General features: G+C 34.3%; 2 protein-coding genes across 4 annotated transcripts in view; one reads left to right on the forward strand and one right to left on the reverse strand.

Annotated features, from left to right (window-relative positions):
- The window catches only part of LOC127835570 (polycystic kidney disease 2-like 1 protein), a 238,837-nt gene that overhangs the window by 128,004 nt on the left and 93,729 nt on the right, over positions 1 to 17,104 (reverse strand). The window lies entirely within an intron of this gene.
- LOC127834758 (rho-associated protein kinase 2-like) lies at positions 1,432 to 16,307 on the forward strand. 3 transcript variants are annotated; one of them, XM_052360790.1, is made up of 2 exons: positions 1,432 to 1,649; positions 10,175 to 16,307. In XM_052360790.1, exon 2 carries the CDS (start codon positions 10,211 to 10,213, stop codon positions 12,983 to 12,985), a length of 2,775 nt encoding a protein of 924 aa, XP_052216750.1. In that variant the 5' UTR covers positions 1,432 to 1,649; positions 10,175 to 10,210; the 3' UTR covers positions 12,986 to 16,307. The 3 variants fall into 3 exon arrangements, with proteins under 3 accessions (XP_052216750.1, XP_052216749.1, XP_052216751.1); XM_052360789.1 differs by lacking the exon at positions 1,432 to 1,649 and adding an exon at positions 8,796 to 9,886; XM_052360791.1 differs by lacking the exon at positions 1,432 to 1,649 and adding an exon at positions 8,796 to 9,864.

Below are 17,104 nucleotides of genomic sequence, written 5' to 3' on the forward strand. Positions count from 1 at the left end.
TAAGTTTTTTACACAGTTTATATAAATTCATAAATATTTGACAAAATCGTATATACCCGCTTTAACCATAAGGCATAGGGCTACCAAATTTGATATGTAGTGACATCTAATAGTTCTCTACCAAGTTTGTTCAAATTATGCCCCTTGGGTCAAATTTGACCCTTCCCGGGGGGGTCACAAGACTGAACATACGCTTATATGGGGCCTATTTTGTGAAAACTTAAAAACTTCCTGTCCATAACCATCAGGCCTAGGGCTATCAAATTTGGTATGTAGTGACATCCAATTAACCTCTACCAAATTTGTTCAAATAGGCCCCTGGGGTCAACTTTGACCCTGCCCCGGGGGTCACAAAATTAAATAAACGCTTATAAAGCGCCTATTTTGTGAAATCTTTAAAAATCTTCTTGTCGAAAACCATTCGGACTATGGCTACCAAATTTGGTATGCAGTAACATCTTATACATGTAGTCCTCTACCAAGTTTGTTTAAATTATTCCCTTTGGGTCAAATTTGACCCTGACCTGCAGGTCACAAAATTGAACATTATATACGCTTATATCTTGCTTATTTTGTAAAAACTTTAAAAATATTCTAGTCCTTAACTCTAGGATCAAGGGCTACCACATTTTGTATGTAGTGAGATATAGTAGTCCTCTACAAAGTTTGCTCAAATTATGCCCCTGGGGTTAAATTTGACCCAGCCCAGGGGGTCACAAAAGTGTACATGTACTTAAATAGGGCCTATATTTAAGAATTTGCACATGCCTAGAATATTTGTTTTTTAGCCTTTTTTTCAGCAGTGGAGCGACACAGAGCCATCATGGCCCTCTTGTTAATTGCATACAGCATTTGCGCATTGTTATGCAAGACTGTGTAAATTTTTGTTTGTAATATAAACTTTTCGCATGGATTATGTCAGTCATCCACTGTAAGAACTGAGCATTATCTAAATGTGAGGTAGGTTTTTTATTGCCATTTGTTGTGTTTGTATGATCTAACTATTTTCATGGCTCTATCTCAGATTTGATACAAGATTTCATCATGACATTTCATGGTTGTATAAATATCAATATGGAAAAAAATCCATGTACAAAAGGCATAGCCATAAACTTTCTTATATAAGAGTTATTGCCCTATGTTTTCTTGTATGATGTAACTTTTCAGACCTATATCTCAGATATATGTATTCAGATATATAGCCAGCAATTTTTTTCCTTCGTTATAAAGTGTTGGCAGTGTTTTAAATGGGGCCAGGTCCATTTCCATTGGAAAAAATCTAGTGGTTTTGACCAAAATTGGGATATTAGTGTTGTTGACGTTTTGCTAAAAATATTTAAATATTTAAAAAAACAAATTAAATCAATTAGTTGTGTGTAACCTTGCACTCAATTAAATCCGGTTTTACAACACAGCACATTCAATCAATAGTGTCAATCATAACAATTTCCGGTGTATTTTTCCATAGATTGTGTTTGTATTTTAACCCGATTGTTGTTCTTACTGAAATGAGTCAAAATAGATAATATTACACGAACAAATAAAGCGAGGTCATCAGTCACACGGATGCGTCCTATCGACCAAGAATGGCTTCACGAACAATCTGTGTACATTAAAGAAGAACCGTCTTTCCCACTACACATTAGCAGGTTTAATTCTTCTGTGCAGTTTACGGTTGTAAACAACACAAAACAAAGTTTATTGAAATTTGCATACAACTGAGAGACATTCTTTTGTGACAATAAGTTATTGATTTTCTTTTTTGTTTATTAGATTTTGTTATTTGTATCAAGTTACCCTTGGCCTTAAAAATAGGGAGAAGCGACTTCTCCTTTTTTCTGAAACAGTCAGGGCTTTTTTTCCTTCTTTGTGGTTGGCCGTGGACGGACATTTCACAATTTTGACACAGCCAATTCACAAACCTGACATGGCCGTGAATATTTACAAAAACGGCCGTTTTAAATCGTGAAAAACGGACTTTTTGTGCTCAAAACTGTCAAAAACGGCCATTTCGGAACAGAAATATAGGTTTCATAACCTCATTTATAACTCCGAATTCGCGAGTAATTGTCGACTCGCGTTTCCGATGTTTGCTTGTTTTAATCGATTTTAAAGTGTTGTGTAACCGGTAAAACCGGCGTTAATAGTTAAAGCTCTGCCTAGCAACGCCACTATAAAAGAAAATGGCGACGTGGAACGCTCGTTACTACACGAAGAAAATTAAAAAAACGCAAAATTATCCCGATTTATTGAAATTAGGATAACAGTGAAGAAACAAAAACATGTCTGAACTTTATTGCTTTGTACAATCACTATGCTGTATGATCATATACATGTTTACATTGTATGTATGATATTGAATAATAAAAAAAAGAAACAAAAGCTTTCTACAGAAGGGTAAGTCTTGAAACATGCACATTATAAGGAAAGTTATTTGATAAAAGTGAAAGCATCTGCCGCGGCTTATGTATTGATGGAAGTTAGTCAAAACGGTCCCTATTCAAAACGTCCCCTAGTATTGATGACCGAGATTACTTATTCGTATCTGTTTACGATTGTAAATCTTGGTAATAATGTGGTCCCTTCATATATGTTTTTTTTAATTTAAATGCATATTCATGACGCATATTCATGATTCAAAATTTGTATGTAGTCTATTTATGCTTTGTGAAAAAATGTTCAATGAATACCTAATGTTTCAGATCAAATCACAACCTCCCAGGGAGATCCTCCTGCACTGGAGAGGGTCAGGCTCACAGAACATGAAAATAATCATATAGAAGGAATTTTCCTCTTCAGATATTGAGAGAATTATTGACATTTTTAAGAGTAAAAAGAACAGAGTTCTAAAGCTGTAAAGTCCAGAACATGTCTGAGTTATGTGCCCTTGAAATGTTCTTTGTTTATAAATGTTATTTCTGTGGTAAAGTGTTGGGACCAGGTATTTTAGTTGCATTTGGTACATTAATGTTTTGCAAATCGGATATATGTATATGTGTTGTTATTGTATCAAATACAGTATTCATAGAAGGAAAAATGCCTTTATTGCATTATTTAAGGAAATTTTGATAGTATTCAAGTGTTTAACATGCTCTTACTATACTTATGCATTGAACTTTGAATGTCACAATTTTAAGAAGTTTGCGACTCGTTTTTTCACAATTTTAAGAAGTTCGCGACTCAATTTTTCACAATTTTGACAAGTTCGCGACTCAATTTTTCACAATTTTGACAAGTTTTGAAAAACAGGGAGATGTTTGTGCGAACCATAACAAAAACAAAACATGTTCATTTCACAACTTTTATTATTTCTATCATTAAACTATGTTTAATTGTAAAAACAATAAATTCTCATTAAAATCTAATTCATCATAACACATTTAAGTCATTTAACAAATTTAAGTAATTTAAGATATGTACCGTTAGCACCGTTTGTTCACATATTTATCGTTTTTATATTATCATTATCCCTATGACTACTTTTAATATATACAATGTAACAAAAGACAATCTTAATACATAGAACATCTAGTATATCAATTACTGTTTATCCTAATACTATACATGTCCACAGGGCTTTCCTTTGACCCGAGCTCCCGGGTTTTGACGCTTGAAAATTACAGAAGACCCCTTTTTGACTCTTGAGAAAATTATGTCATGCGTCACATTTGACCCTGGGGAAAATACCGACTTGCGTTAACGAGATCAAAAGTTGTTAAGACTAAATGATAATTGGCTAGGGGCGGAGTATCTCATTTAGTAGACGCTAATCGTTAACGCCCGCTTCCAATCATTGAAGCACAAGTCCACCCAGTAGGCAGAGTTTGGTTAATTGAGAAATCTAGTATTGACCAATTAAAACACTGCTGGTTCGATGACGCGTGTATTAACTTTCCATTATTTATCATAGCGTTTGTTATCAGCTGTTATAATCCAACTCCCAGGTATTGACCCTCTGAGCTGTACGTATGTACTCATAAAAGCTCAGAGTATTTAAGAAGAACTATAAACCCCCCAAAACAGAATGGACTCATCCGCATCAGTTTTAATAATATTCAATATAAAATAATAACATCCATATCCACAGTACACTGTAAAGCATATTTTGAGATTATTCCAGAGTATGTCAGAATGTATTTCCAAAGCTGAATGCACCCATCACTGTTTTACTTCATGTTTGCTCAATTCAAATGCGCGCGAAAGTTATGCTGTCTACATCCAACGTCAAATTACACGCTTTGCATCACAGTTGCTAAAATTAACTATAGAACCCGTTTGAGAAGGCATAGAAAACGGCGTGTTTGTCGCACGTCTTCAGTGAAGATGGCACATGAAATAATTAAAGGGTGTCGGAATTTTTAATGGGATTAAATACGGAGGCACCTTTATCGGTGAGTAGAAATAATTTCCTTTTATAGTTTACCGATTTATATAGGCTATTGTGTTAAGGTGCCACCCGTATGTTTTTTTGTGATAGCCAGCGGAAATGTTTTTTTTTACCATTTTGTATTTCATTCTTAATTTAATAGCCAAGCGAAACGGTCAAACAAAGTTATTGGATCCCAGAATCTGTTATTCCATCCCAGAATGTGCTGCGCAGGTTTCAGGACATGTGCAAGAGAAGAAAGTGATAGTTTGCTGGTTTTATGCTAGTTGTGTGTGTATGTGTAGTCATAATGTTGTTTTATTACCTTTTCTTTACTAGGGCACCCATTTGAGATCACTCTTTAAATGCATGAATGATTTATTTATTTGCTCAAATGTTTGTTAGTTTGTAGGACATATGACATATTGTTTTGCTGTATACATGAAGTAAATGTTGTATTAGAATACATAATTTGTATGTAATCTGTGAGATGTTTTGTAGGACCTATGACATATTGCTCTCTGAGATGTTGTGTAAGACATGATATGACATATTACTCTTTGAGATGTTGTTTAGAACATATGACATATTACTCTGCTGTATAAATGAAGTAAATGTTGTATTAGAATACATGTTTTGTATTTATTAATCATTGAGATATTGTGTTTAAATGCACAGTGTTGTAGTGACAGTACAATGTAAGAAATAAATATCTCTTAATCTTTTAATTTGTTGCTTTTTAACCAGGTTTTCCGAAGGAAAAAACTGGTTATTAGATTGGCGAATGCGGGCGGGCTGGCTGGCTGGCTGGCGGGCGGGCGGAACAAGCTTGTCCGGGCCATAACTTTGTCGTTCATTGTGAGATTTTAAAATCATTTGGCACATTTGTTAACCATCATTAGACGGTGTGTCGCGCGAAAAAATTACGTCAATATCTCCAAGGTCAAGGTAACACTTTGAGTTCAAAGGTAAAAAATAGCCATAAATGAGCTTGTCTGGGCTATAACTATGTCATTCATGATGAGATTTTAAAATCATTTGGCACATTTGTTCACCATCATGGGACGGTGTGTCGCACAAAAGAATCATGTCAATATCTCCAATGCCAAGGTCGCCACGACTAAAAATAGATTTATTTTAAAACAAACTTACAAAGGGGGTTAATTTTGTTTGTTCATTTCAAAAGTTCAGTTTGAGTTGTCTCCCTTTATCAGATTTTTTTTCACAATGAAAACCTGGTTTTGTGACAATTTTGTACCTTGTTATATATTATATCTCAGTAATTTGCTTAAATTGCAAAGAATCATTGACTCTCCTGCGTTATTATTAGGACTCTTAGTTTGATTTTGACTCTTGAAAATATGGTCCCAAGAGTCCTTGACTCTTGAGATTTGAGGTCTAAGGAAAGCCCTGGTCCAAAATATGTACACTTAAGAATGCCTTACATGTACCTGTTACGTTAATATTCCAAATTTTCCTTGTTGCTATCTGGTTTAACACACCATATCAAATGTTTGTTAAATATAGTTTACTTGTAATTTGAATCGCCAGCTGAATGTTGAAATGCATCCGCCATTGTCGAAGGTCATGATGTAGCAATTTAATTCTACTCGGATAATTTATACCTAATCGAGGAAATGTGTTTTTTTTTTTTTAATATTTATGTGTAGTATTATGACTTGTTAGTATAAAAAATGAACTGTGATTCCAGTTTATATAAGATGTGTGTTACTCGTACATTTAATTATCGGTGGATACGGTCACGGTCAAATAACGATCAGTGTGGGGGGTAAATTTGTGTAACCATTAGATAAACAACAAACTTGCTAATCGCCTGCGGGCGGTAGCACGCCTTAGCAAAAATAATCGGGTGGCTTGATTTTCGCTTTTCCGGTCTTGTGTACTAAAAAAATCGGGCAACTTTATCTTTGCTTTTCTGGGCTCATAGGGCGAAATCACGGGCGTTAAAGCGAAATTATCGCTCGAGTCACACATAGGGTAGTCCCTGAATGCTGTCTGATGGTTTATAGAGAAATATCAGTGAAAATAACTTTCATTGTTTGACCGGAACTATTTTTAGATATCTTTGGTTTCCCCATTATGACCCCGAATGTTACCAAAGGCGATAACTTTGCATTGAATGTTTATAAAAACATACGGATAAGCTTCCCCTTTACAAACATGTAATTGCATTTCGGGGCGCCCAACTGGAAATTATATTATCCGTAATGAAAAAAATACAAAAATAATTATTTGTAAGCATACAATAAAAAGAAAAAGTTTTGGATTTGGTGGAATGTCATTTTCTATGATAACTCGTGAATTCAAAATAAATATTCCGCTAAATCCAACAAACATCCTCTATTTATTAAGTACCAAGTAATTAATTAGAGCCACAATTTTTAGCTCTGCTGTTTTTGGAGACATTGTCATAGCCAGCTCGCCGTCCGGCGTCTGCCATCTGCCATCCGCCATCCGTATCATGCTCAAACCTTTACATTGGCTCTAAAATCAAAGTGCTTCCACCTACAATTTTGAAAATTCATACGTAGCTGCATGTGATGTGTTCTACACGCCACACCCAACTTGGGGTCACTAGGTCAAAGGTCAAGGTCACTGTGATTTCTAATATAAAACTTTAACATACGCTCTAAAATCAAAGTGCTACCACCTACAAACTTGAAACTTCATATGAAGATGCACCTTGATGAGTTCTACACGCCACACCGATTTTTGTGTCACTAGGTCAAAGGTCAAGGTCACTTGTAGAAGTCCTTTAAATGAAAGTATTATATCTACAGCTGCATAGGCTCTCAGATGAGTTCTTCTCCCACTTACCTTTCTTCCTTTTCTTCTGACAAGCTTTCATTTATTCAAAACTGCACCCACAGCCGAGCGTTGGCACCCGCTATACGATGCTCTTGTTGTGAATTGGACCTGTATCAATACTTTTCCCAACTGGACAAAGAAAATGCTGATTTACACATTTTCACAATGAAACTAAATGGGTGTGTAGATATCTATAGGATAATTTAAATGCTTAAAAACAATAACACTTCATATTACTATTTTACAGTTATTGCTCAGTTAATCCATCCGCATGTTGGTTTGTCAAAGAAGAGGTAGAAATAACAGACCTGTTTTCTTCTACGGATTCGCCCTAGTTACTACGGATTATTTGGCTTAACTAACACTATGGATTTGTACTGAAAAACTACTGCTCCATCGATCAAAATGGTCAAATTTCAGTTTTTAATCGTACTTTCGCTTATTTTCGGTCTTTGTGGGTAATTTATCAATCATAATCATTTTGGCGCTTGCGTAGTAAGGAACGTTAAAATTCAAGCCCCCCGGGGAAAGAGTGCTGATCGAGCTTGTCCAGTCGTCACCGAAGAACAACTGACTTGCGTATTGGTTCGCAAATTTAGCCAAATATATACGATTTTACGTTGCTATCCAGTATACACATCGCTCTCTATTGCGGATAATACCGACAATAGTTGATGTATCGGGATTGAGCACTTTTGTTTTTACACGCGTCCAAGATGGCGGCAAGCAGACGAGAAATTGCGATTAACGGCGAAAATAATAAATACCAATCAAACAAACAACGGATATCATATGGTCATTAGGGAATAATATAATGCGTGTGTCAATTAACGCAAAATACTGCGTTTGAGATAAAAATTATAAAAAATATTTATCAGAAATCTGCACAGTGAATGTGCGTCACGGAAACAAGTGTTGGAAAATTGGAGTTCAGTCTACTCACAAAGTTAAATCATTTATAATAAGATGAGTATCGTTCGAAAATGGAAAGAGACAAACATGATTTGATTTATATGTTAGTGGATCTGTGTATACGCAGATTCATATGCATATTCTGCTTTATTATGTTTGTTATGCTGTACAGTTTAATGAAATAGCATTGAACTGAGGTTGTCAAGTGCAAGATATTGCAAGGTAAACAAATAAAATATATAATTTTAACTCCATTCAACACATTATTAACACAACAAGAACACTAAAGGGTGTTTTTCAATATTTGTTTATGTTTTCCCCTTATGATATATAATTTTAAAAAATACTGAATTAAATTAACAGCTACTCTTAAAGAGCTTATGAGCAAATGGTGTATTTATAGAATCTATAGATTATTGCAAGTTTAATATGCATGGGGATGGATATTAACTAAATATTGTCTTCATTGTAAGAAGACATTAAAGCAGCACTTTATAATATAAAAATGCTGTCAAACATGCACTTAAAAACAATTTTAATTATGTTACTTAAATCATATTTATAATGCTTAATGTTTCCCAATTTCATGGTTTATCGCGCTATTTTTTCCGATTTCATGGTCAATCGCGCTAATTTTTCCAATCCAAATGGCACAGGCTGTAACAAATGAAAGCAAATAAAATCACTTAACAGATTAAATGGTAATCAATTGAATTCATCTAATGCTTTATATACCTTTAAACTGATATGTGACCCAGTCATGGTGTTTAAATGCTCAAAATTATTGAAAAGGTTAAAACTACTGACAACAGCCCAAAACTACTGAGAGATGCCCTTCATACTACTGAGAAGCAATCGGTAGGGTAAACAGGTCTTAAATAAGTGAGAAAATACACAACCCGTGTAACCTTTTCTTTTACTTCTGCACCCATCAATAAACACAATTTATTCAGCAGGGTATAACAATTCAACGAATAGCTTGTTTTTAATATGTTTATTGTAAATACTTAAATTTGTTCTTATAGTGTCTCAGCCCATCTCAAATCTGTATCAAAACCATTGTATCCTACAGAGAAAAAAACTTGCAAACTCTGCATTTATTACAAGTAGTTTAGTTTCTACATGTCTGTGGTGACTGACTGAAGGCTTTTAGGCACATGTGCTCCACTAAAGAATATATAGTCCCAAAATTCTGTGATTTATCCTATTTAACAACAATGGCAAAGGGGATTGCACTAAAACTTTCACATGTATATGATTTTAATGAAGAAGATTAAATAAAGAGCGATTTTGTCTGTGGCAAGTTTTGGAAGAATTATGACCCTTTATCTTTGTTTTAACTATAAAATTATAGTCCTAAAATGTTCTGTTTTCGACACTTTTATGACTGCTTTGTTAATTGTGTTCAACTTTTCATAGCTGAAGTAGTTACATATGCGAATAATTGAACAATTAAATTAATTATAATGACATGCCTTTTTTTCAAAGCAAGAATACTTTACTTGTGACTCATCTGGTGTCTCTTGTATTCATACACAATTGCTATAGATATGCTCATCTAATGAGACCACATTTGACTGCATTTCAAGTTTCATTATCTTATCAGCTGCGGTTTTAAAGTCTTTACTCTTAGGCCATACACATTCTAATACGCAGTGGATTCCATGAGGATAACAGTTATTAAATCTGAGTAGTGGTTATATTTGGGAATAGCAATTTTGTGTTCATTTTGAAGAAAAAAGTTATCTTGATTAAACGTAAAGTTATAAATTCTTACATGTAGGTTGCAAATTATAGAAATAGGTTCTTTTGTTTAACATTTGGAATGACTTGTTAGGATATGATTTGTAAATTAATTTGAAACAGTAAAACATAATATTAAAGAAAGTAATTGCTTTTTGTTGTATACTATTTCTTTTCATTAATGATTATGATCATGATAAAGAAGATGTTTTTATTCTTGACAGTGCCAGTCTAAAAAGTACTATTTATATCATTAATAAACAATAAACTTAAACAATAGAATATGATAGTACACATAATAAACTCATTGTGTATATTTTTCAGAGAACCTTCACAGATAATTGCCAATTGTCCCTTACCATGGACATGGGGAATACAGAGTCAGACACAACATCCGTAAATGCGGAAGGTCAGGGGGAAGATCAACAGTCTTCTGTGAATCATGAAAATGCTTTGAATCCAGGTGATTTGAGAATATCAGAGGCTCATGAAGAAGGTGAAGTTTTATCAGAAATTGTAGATTTAACAAAAGCCGCTGAAATTACACTGACTCAAGTGAATACTGATGATAATTATAAAGTTTCAGTTGCACAAGATGAACTGTCCAATCTAGTCACAGCTTGCGGTGCTGATAATAGTGAAGATAGAGCCAATAAAAGTTCACTCTCTGAAGTACCTGGTTCTGGTAATAGTGAAGCTAGAGCCAGGAAAAGTTCACAATCGAAAGTAGCTGGTGCTGATATAAGTGAAGCTAGAGCCAATAAAAGTTCACAATCCGAAGTAGCTGAATCTGAAAATTGTGAAGCTGATGGTGAGTGTTATATTCAGTCTTGTCATGTGAAAGTGGCCAGTGATGTTGATAGAAGTGAATCAATCAGAAATACAGAAAGTCAAATTACAGAAAGATATGCTGCTGCTTCTAATGATGATAACAATCATGCCTTAAAAGAAGATGATTGGTCCTTTCAAGTGAAAGTTGCCAGTTTTACTGATACATGTTCTAGTAGCGACACAACAAAACCAGAGGAAATTCGTCTGGTTGAAGAGTGCCCTGCTATTGATGGTCAAGTCAAAGCTGAACAAGGTGATATGAAAGTTGATAAGGCTATTGATGCGAGCTTTTCTACTTCAATAAAACATCAACAATGTCAACCATGCTTTTTTGATGATGAAGAACGGGAAGCTAGTGGATTTTGTGTCAACTGTTTAGAATATATATGCAATGACTGCAGTCGTGATCATCGAAGAAATAAAATCACACGAGATCATGTGGTTTTGAAGGGAGATGAAATGCCTGAAGATTCTACGCAGTTTGCTAAAATTAAGGACTTAATGAAATGCCCACTTCATGCTGAAAATGATATCTCTTTTGAATGTAAAGATCATGGGAATTTGATCTGTGTGTCATGTTTTACCGAAAATCATAGAAAATGTGAACATGTGCTTGATATAGCAGCCAACGAAGATGCCCAAAAATTCATGGTGCAAGCTCAATTCAATCAATTTGAGGTTTTAAAAACAAAGTGCAGAATATTGGCTGAAAAAAAGGAAGGTTACAGAAATATTCTCATTAAAGAGCGTCAGGAATTGGAAGACAAAGGGCGAGCTCTTGCAGCTGAGCTAAGAGAACATCTAGCTGAATTGGAAGCTCGATTTGAGAAAAAACTTGGAAATCTGTTTCGCTTTGAAATATTTAGATTATTAAAGGAGACAGACATGATTACAGAACATCAGAGGACTTTGGATGAACTAAATGGATTGGTTTCAACTGTTGGAAGACATGGCAGTAAGAAAGAGGTAATTATTGTTAATAAGTACATCCAGGACAGGCTAAAAAAATGTGCTGAAGAATTAGATCAATCAGATGGTAAGGATCAAAGGCATTTAAAACTGACACAAACATTTGACAAAAAAAAAATAACTTCCTTGGCTACTTTGACACTTTTGAATGAATCTTTAGTGCAGACGGAGAACAGTAGTGATATTTTTCCTGATGCATGCGATCCTGATGTCAAACATCCAAAAAAAGAAAAAGAGAAAAAAGAAGTAAAGCATGTCAAAAAGAAGCCAACTAAAACAAATGATAACATTCCAAAAGTAGAAACAGAGAAAAAAGCCAATCCCACCAAAAAGGTGTCAAGAAAGAAGAATAAAGACGCTGTCAGTCAAGGTTCCTCAAAGCAACAAACCACAAACATTCAGACTAATAAGAAAAGCACTGGTAACACTTCCTCATATATACCTAGAGATTTAGAACCTCTGCAGAAAACATCTCCAAATCCAAATTTGTTCATGAGCAAGTGTTTCGAAAAGAAGTCCTTCAATATAAGATATAAAACAAATGTTGAATCATGTCACATAATTGACTGCACTATGCTGCCTGATGGACAGATGGCATTTCTTGACTATGGTAATAAGTCGCTAAAGCTTTGTTCCCAAGATTTTGTCATTAAAATGATGTTAGAGTTCAATGACAGACCAGTAAGTATTTGCAGTCAAACAAAGATGGATGGTGACACTTCAAAGATATTCATAAGCTTTGAAAATAGCAAACAGATTTTACATTATAAGGTCACGCCAACAGCAATGACAAAAGCAGGCAGCTTTTCTGTTAGTTTATATCCAATATGCATCAGAATGGTTGATGAAAGTTTGCTGATCCTGTCATCGAACAGAAAAAGAGACACTTATTCCGATGGATTAGATACTGTTGAAGTAAGTTTGCGTGGACATAATGGGAAATTAATTAAGGAGAAAAAGTTAAGCCGCTCAGACGATTGTTTGTTACATTCAAAGGTTATTTTAGTTTCTGGGTCAACCCTTATATCAGCAGGTAGGGTCATTGCAGGTCATCACTTTGATCCTCAGTCGGAAGATTGGATTGGAAAGCAGAAATGGGTTTTGTCGACAGATCAGCGGGCACCATATGTTGATGCAGATGCAAATGGGAATGTCTATGTTTGTAGTGCATATACTGATGTTGTTCAACAAGTGATGGTTTCTCAAATTACACCATTTTTGAATAGGGCCTTCCTTTCTGGTGTTAAGCAAGCAACGTGTTTGTTTGTTGATTCAGAAAGGCAAAGGATAATTGTTGGTGCAAAACACGATGAAGTCGTGGTGTACACATTTTAACATTCTTTTATAAAAAAAATGTTTCATTATTGCTATGAAATTTCAGGGTTTTTTCACTGTTTTATCTTAAAGCCACATGCCATTTGTATAAATTTTGTAGTAAAGGAAATATTTTCTTCCTTTAAAAAAATCAAGATATTTGTAAACTATTAACTTTTAAAAATTGAAGGACATTTTCATCATTTGGCATGTTGTAAACTGGAAGCAGATTGTAAAGCTTCTTGATAATTCAAACTGACAACTGCATGTCACGCACTGTAAAATCAATTTATTTGTTTAAAAATAAATATAAAAAAAGACTTGTGGACAAGTATATTTAATTTTGTGGATTTCTGACTTTGGGAAAAAATATGAATTAGCATCAGTAATTGTCAGATGTTTGTGTAATATGTGTATGGGTCAACCCAATTTAAAATCTATAAAAATGTATGTCCCTTGAATAATAATGATTTTTAAACTGACAACTGACATGTAACATAAGAATGGACTACACTATTTATTATATCACAAAGATTCATTAAGCAAATGTGTACTATGTCTTCAATATTATTGCAGCTTTCTTATTGTTCATGTCAACACTACATTCTGATAGGATTACCAGACTGCATGACATTTTTTCATTCCATGAATGACGTTATTTCAAATTATGTTTTATTTTCCCCCAGCATACCATACACCAATGGAGAATATGACTAATCAATTCTTAAAGGAATATTTTTATCAAAGTCAGTGTAGAAAAGGTGATCTGTAGATATTTGCATCGATTTCTGTTAAGGCTGTTCTTAGTGAAATGTATAAGGAATGAAGAGTGATTATGTGAGTCAATTGTGATGTGCATTATTTTATATGAATGTCAACTGTGTTTTGTGTGAAGTGTTAGAATGCATGTAAAATATGGTATGCAAAAAGTGTGTTATGTTTGTATAACATGTATATATTGAAAACTGTTATGCTTTCAGTATGTTAGACGTTTAAGTTGTAACATTTCTGTGTAAAGAGTAGGGATATGTTCTAATATTGTGTGATTTGTGTTATGTCTCAATGGCAAATTTTCTGAAGTGTGTCATGCATAAAGAGAATACTAAGTGAAGCCTGCTGTAAAGTTTACAAAGCGTCAGGACTGTAAGATGTCACCTTTTATTGTTAATTATTGTATTGTTATGTCAGAAAGCAATCTCATTATTATACCAGCATTGCACTGTTTGCTACTGATTATGTATGGTATTAGGTGTTGTTTAATTAATGTTTAAATTGATGTTGTTCTCTTAAAGGCACTTTGAATGCTTTACATTTTCACATTTTCCTCAATTATTTAGCAACTGATGTTGTCAAAGTTTTTAATATAAACAACTAAACCATACTGTAAAATCTGTTGGAAAATATATAAGAATCTATCCATGATAAATTATCACTTAATGCGATATATATCACTCTAACATAAAATCCCACACTCTGACACAATTAAAATTACTTTCAGTGAAAATCATCAAACAGCAAATCTCTATCAAACATATCTTAATTAAGTGTCCATTCCTGGTTGTACAGTATCATGTATGTCAACAAATTGCTATGGTGACAGACTGACACATTCATCTCATTGGGAACCTATAATATCAGCTGAATGTTGATTGAATGTTCATCTATACCTGTACGCTTCAAAGGGTTTAATGTCCTGTCTTTACAACCATGTTAAGCTTTTTCACTAAATACTAGTATAATATAATGAAGATGGGGTAATTTAAATTTTAAGAGCAAACATATAAAATGTGTGATGTGAAACTGGTGTTTTGCATGTGTGGTAGGTGCAATACAAGCTTATTTTCAAATACATGGTTGATCGCCCAGTTAAAATCATATTTGCACAAGTACACTTTTTAATCAAGTATGAGAACAGATATGTTTATTTGATCATATTTTCTATAAGAAAAAAAAAATGATTTTTTTTTAATCTTGTTAGCATGCTTCCATCTGGATGTTCAGCAAGAAGAAACCATACCCGTACACGGTCCTGTGCTCATATTTACATGGCTTCTTAGGGAGAATTTAGGAAATTCCTTCAATTGATACCATTCCTGTAGCCTCGTGCCATTTTGTGTATGTAAAAGGCCTTTTTACACTAAATGTTTAAAGAGAGTAAACATTGCTTAAATGACTACAATTGTATGATTTTTCAAGCAGAAACTATTGGATTTCTAAAATATAATTGAAAACCCTTAAAACTTACATTAATACTTTCCAAAAAGAGCTATTTGCATACCGGCCTTTAGATATCTTAGATATTTAGAGTGTTTAAGATTAAAAATCTTAAAGCACATTATTAGCTCATCTATTTTTTGAAATCACCTTAGCGTCGGCGTCCGGTTAAGTTTTGCGTTTAGGTCCACTTTTCTCATAAAGTATCAATGCTTTTGCATTCAAACTTGGTACTGTTACTAACTATCATGAGGAGACTGGGCAGGCAAAGTTAGATAAATTAGGCTTGCATTTTGACAGAATAATGTGCCCTTTTTATACTTAGAAAATTGAATATTTTGGTTAAGTTTTGTGTTTAGGTCCATTTTATTCCTTAAGTATCAAAGCTATTGCTTTCATTCTTGCAACACTTACTAACTATCATAAGGGGGCTGTGAAGGCAAAGTTATGTAACTCTGACTGGCATTTTGACAGAATTATGTGCCCTTTTTATACTTAAAAAATTAAAAATTTGGTTAAGTTTTGTGTTTAGGTCAACTTTTTTCCTAAAGTATCAAAGCTATTGCTTTCATACTTGCAACACTTACTAACTATTGTAAGGGGACTGTGCTGGCAAAGTTATGTAACTCTGACTGGCATTTTGACAAAATTATGGACCCTTTATACTTGAAAATTTGGTTAAGTTTTGTGTGGTCCACTTTACCCCTTAAGTATCATAGATATTGCATTCATACTTGGAACACTCGCAAACTATTAAAAGGGGACAGTAAAGGACAAGTTACATAACTGTGGTTGTCATTTTTATGAAATTATGGCCTTTTTTTGACTTAGTAACTTTGAATATATGGTAACATTTTGTGTTTAGATCCACTTTACTTCTAAAGTATCAAGGCTATTGCTTTTAAACTTCAAATACTTTCATGCTACCATGAGGGTACTGTACCTGGCAAGTTGAATTTTACCTTGACCTTTGAATGACCTTGACTCTCGAGGTCAAATTATCAAATTTTGCTAAAATTGACGTTACTTCTTTATTTATGATTAGATTCGATTGATACTTTGACAAAACAACTCTTACCTGACATACCACAATAGACTCCACCCAAACTATCCCCAACGCCCCCCCCCCCATGCCCCCCCCACCTCCCCCCCCCCCCCCCCCGAATCCCCCCTCAATCCCCCCCATTAATTTTTTTTATATTAAAGATCATCTTATAAATGACCACCAAGCCCTCACACTAAATTCCTACCCCAAAAAACTAATTTTTATGTCCCCGGAAGGGTGGCATATAGCAGTTGAACTGTCCGTCCGTATGTCAGTCAGTCTGTCCCTCCGTCAGAAAAAAACTTTAACATTGGCCATAATTTTTTCACTTTTGAAGATAGCAACTTGATATTTGGCATGCATGTGTATCTCACAGAGCTGAACATTTTGAGTGGTGAAAGGTGAAGGTCAAGGTCATCCTTCAAGGTCAAATGTCAAATATATGGCGTTTGTCCGTCCGAAAACTTTAACATTGGCCATAATTTTTTTAATATTAAAGATAGCAACTTGATATTTGGCGTGCATGTGTATCTCATGAAGCTGCACATTTTGAGTGGTGGAAGTTCAAGGTCAAGGTCATCCTTCAAGGTAAAAAAAAATATAAAAAATTCAAAGCGGCGTTCTCATGAAGCTGCACATTTTGAGTGGTGGAAGTTCAAGATCGTTCTTCAAGGTCAAGGTCATCCTCAAGGTCAAAGGTAAAAAAAAAAATCAAAGCGGCGTTATCATGAATCTGCACATTTTGAGTGGTGGAAGGTCAAGGTCATCCTTCAAGGTCAAGGTCATCCTTCAAGGTCAAAGGAAAAAAAAAATATTAAAAAATTTAAAGCGGCATTATCATGAAGCTGCACATTTTGAGTGGTGGAAGTCCAAGGTCAAGG

The sequence above is a fragment of the Dreissena polymorpha genome, chromosome 6 (genome assembly GCF_020536995.1).
Source record: "Dreissena polymorpha isolate Duluth1 chromosome 6, UMN_Dpol_1.0, whole genome shotgun sequence".
Taxonomy (NCBI): Eukaryota; Metazoa; Mollusca; class Bivalvia; order Myida; family Dreissenidae; genus Dreissena; species Dreissena polymorpha.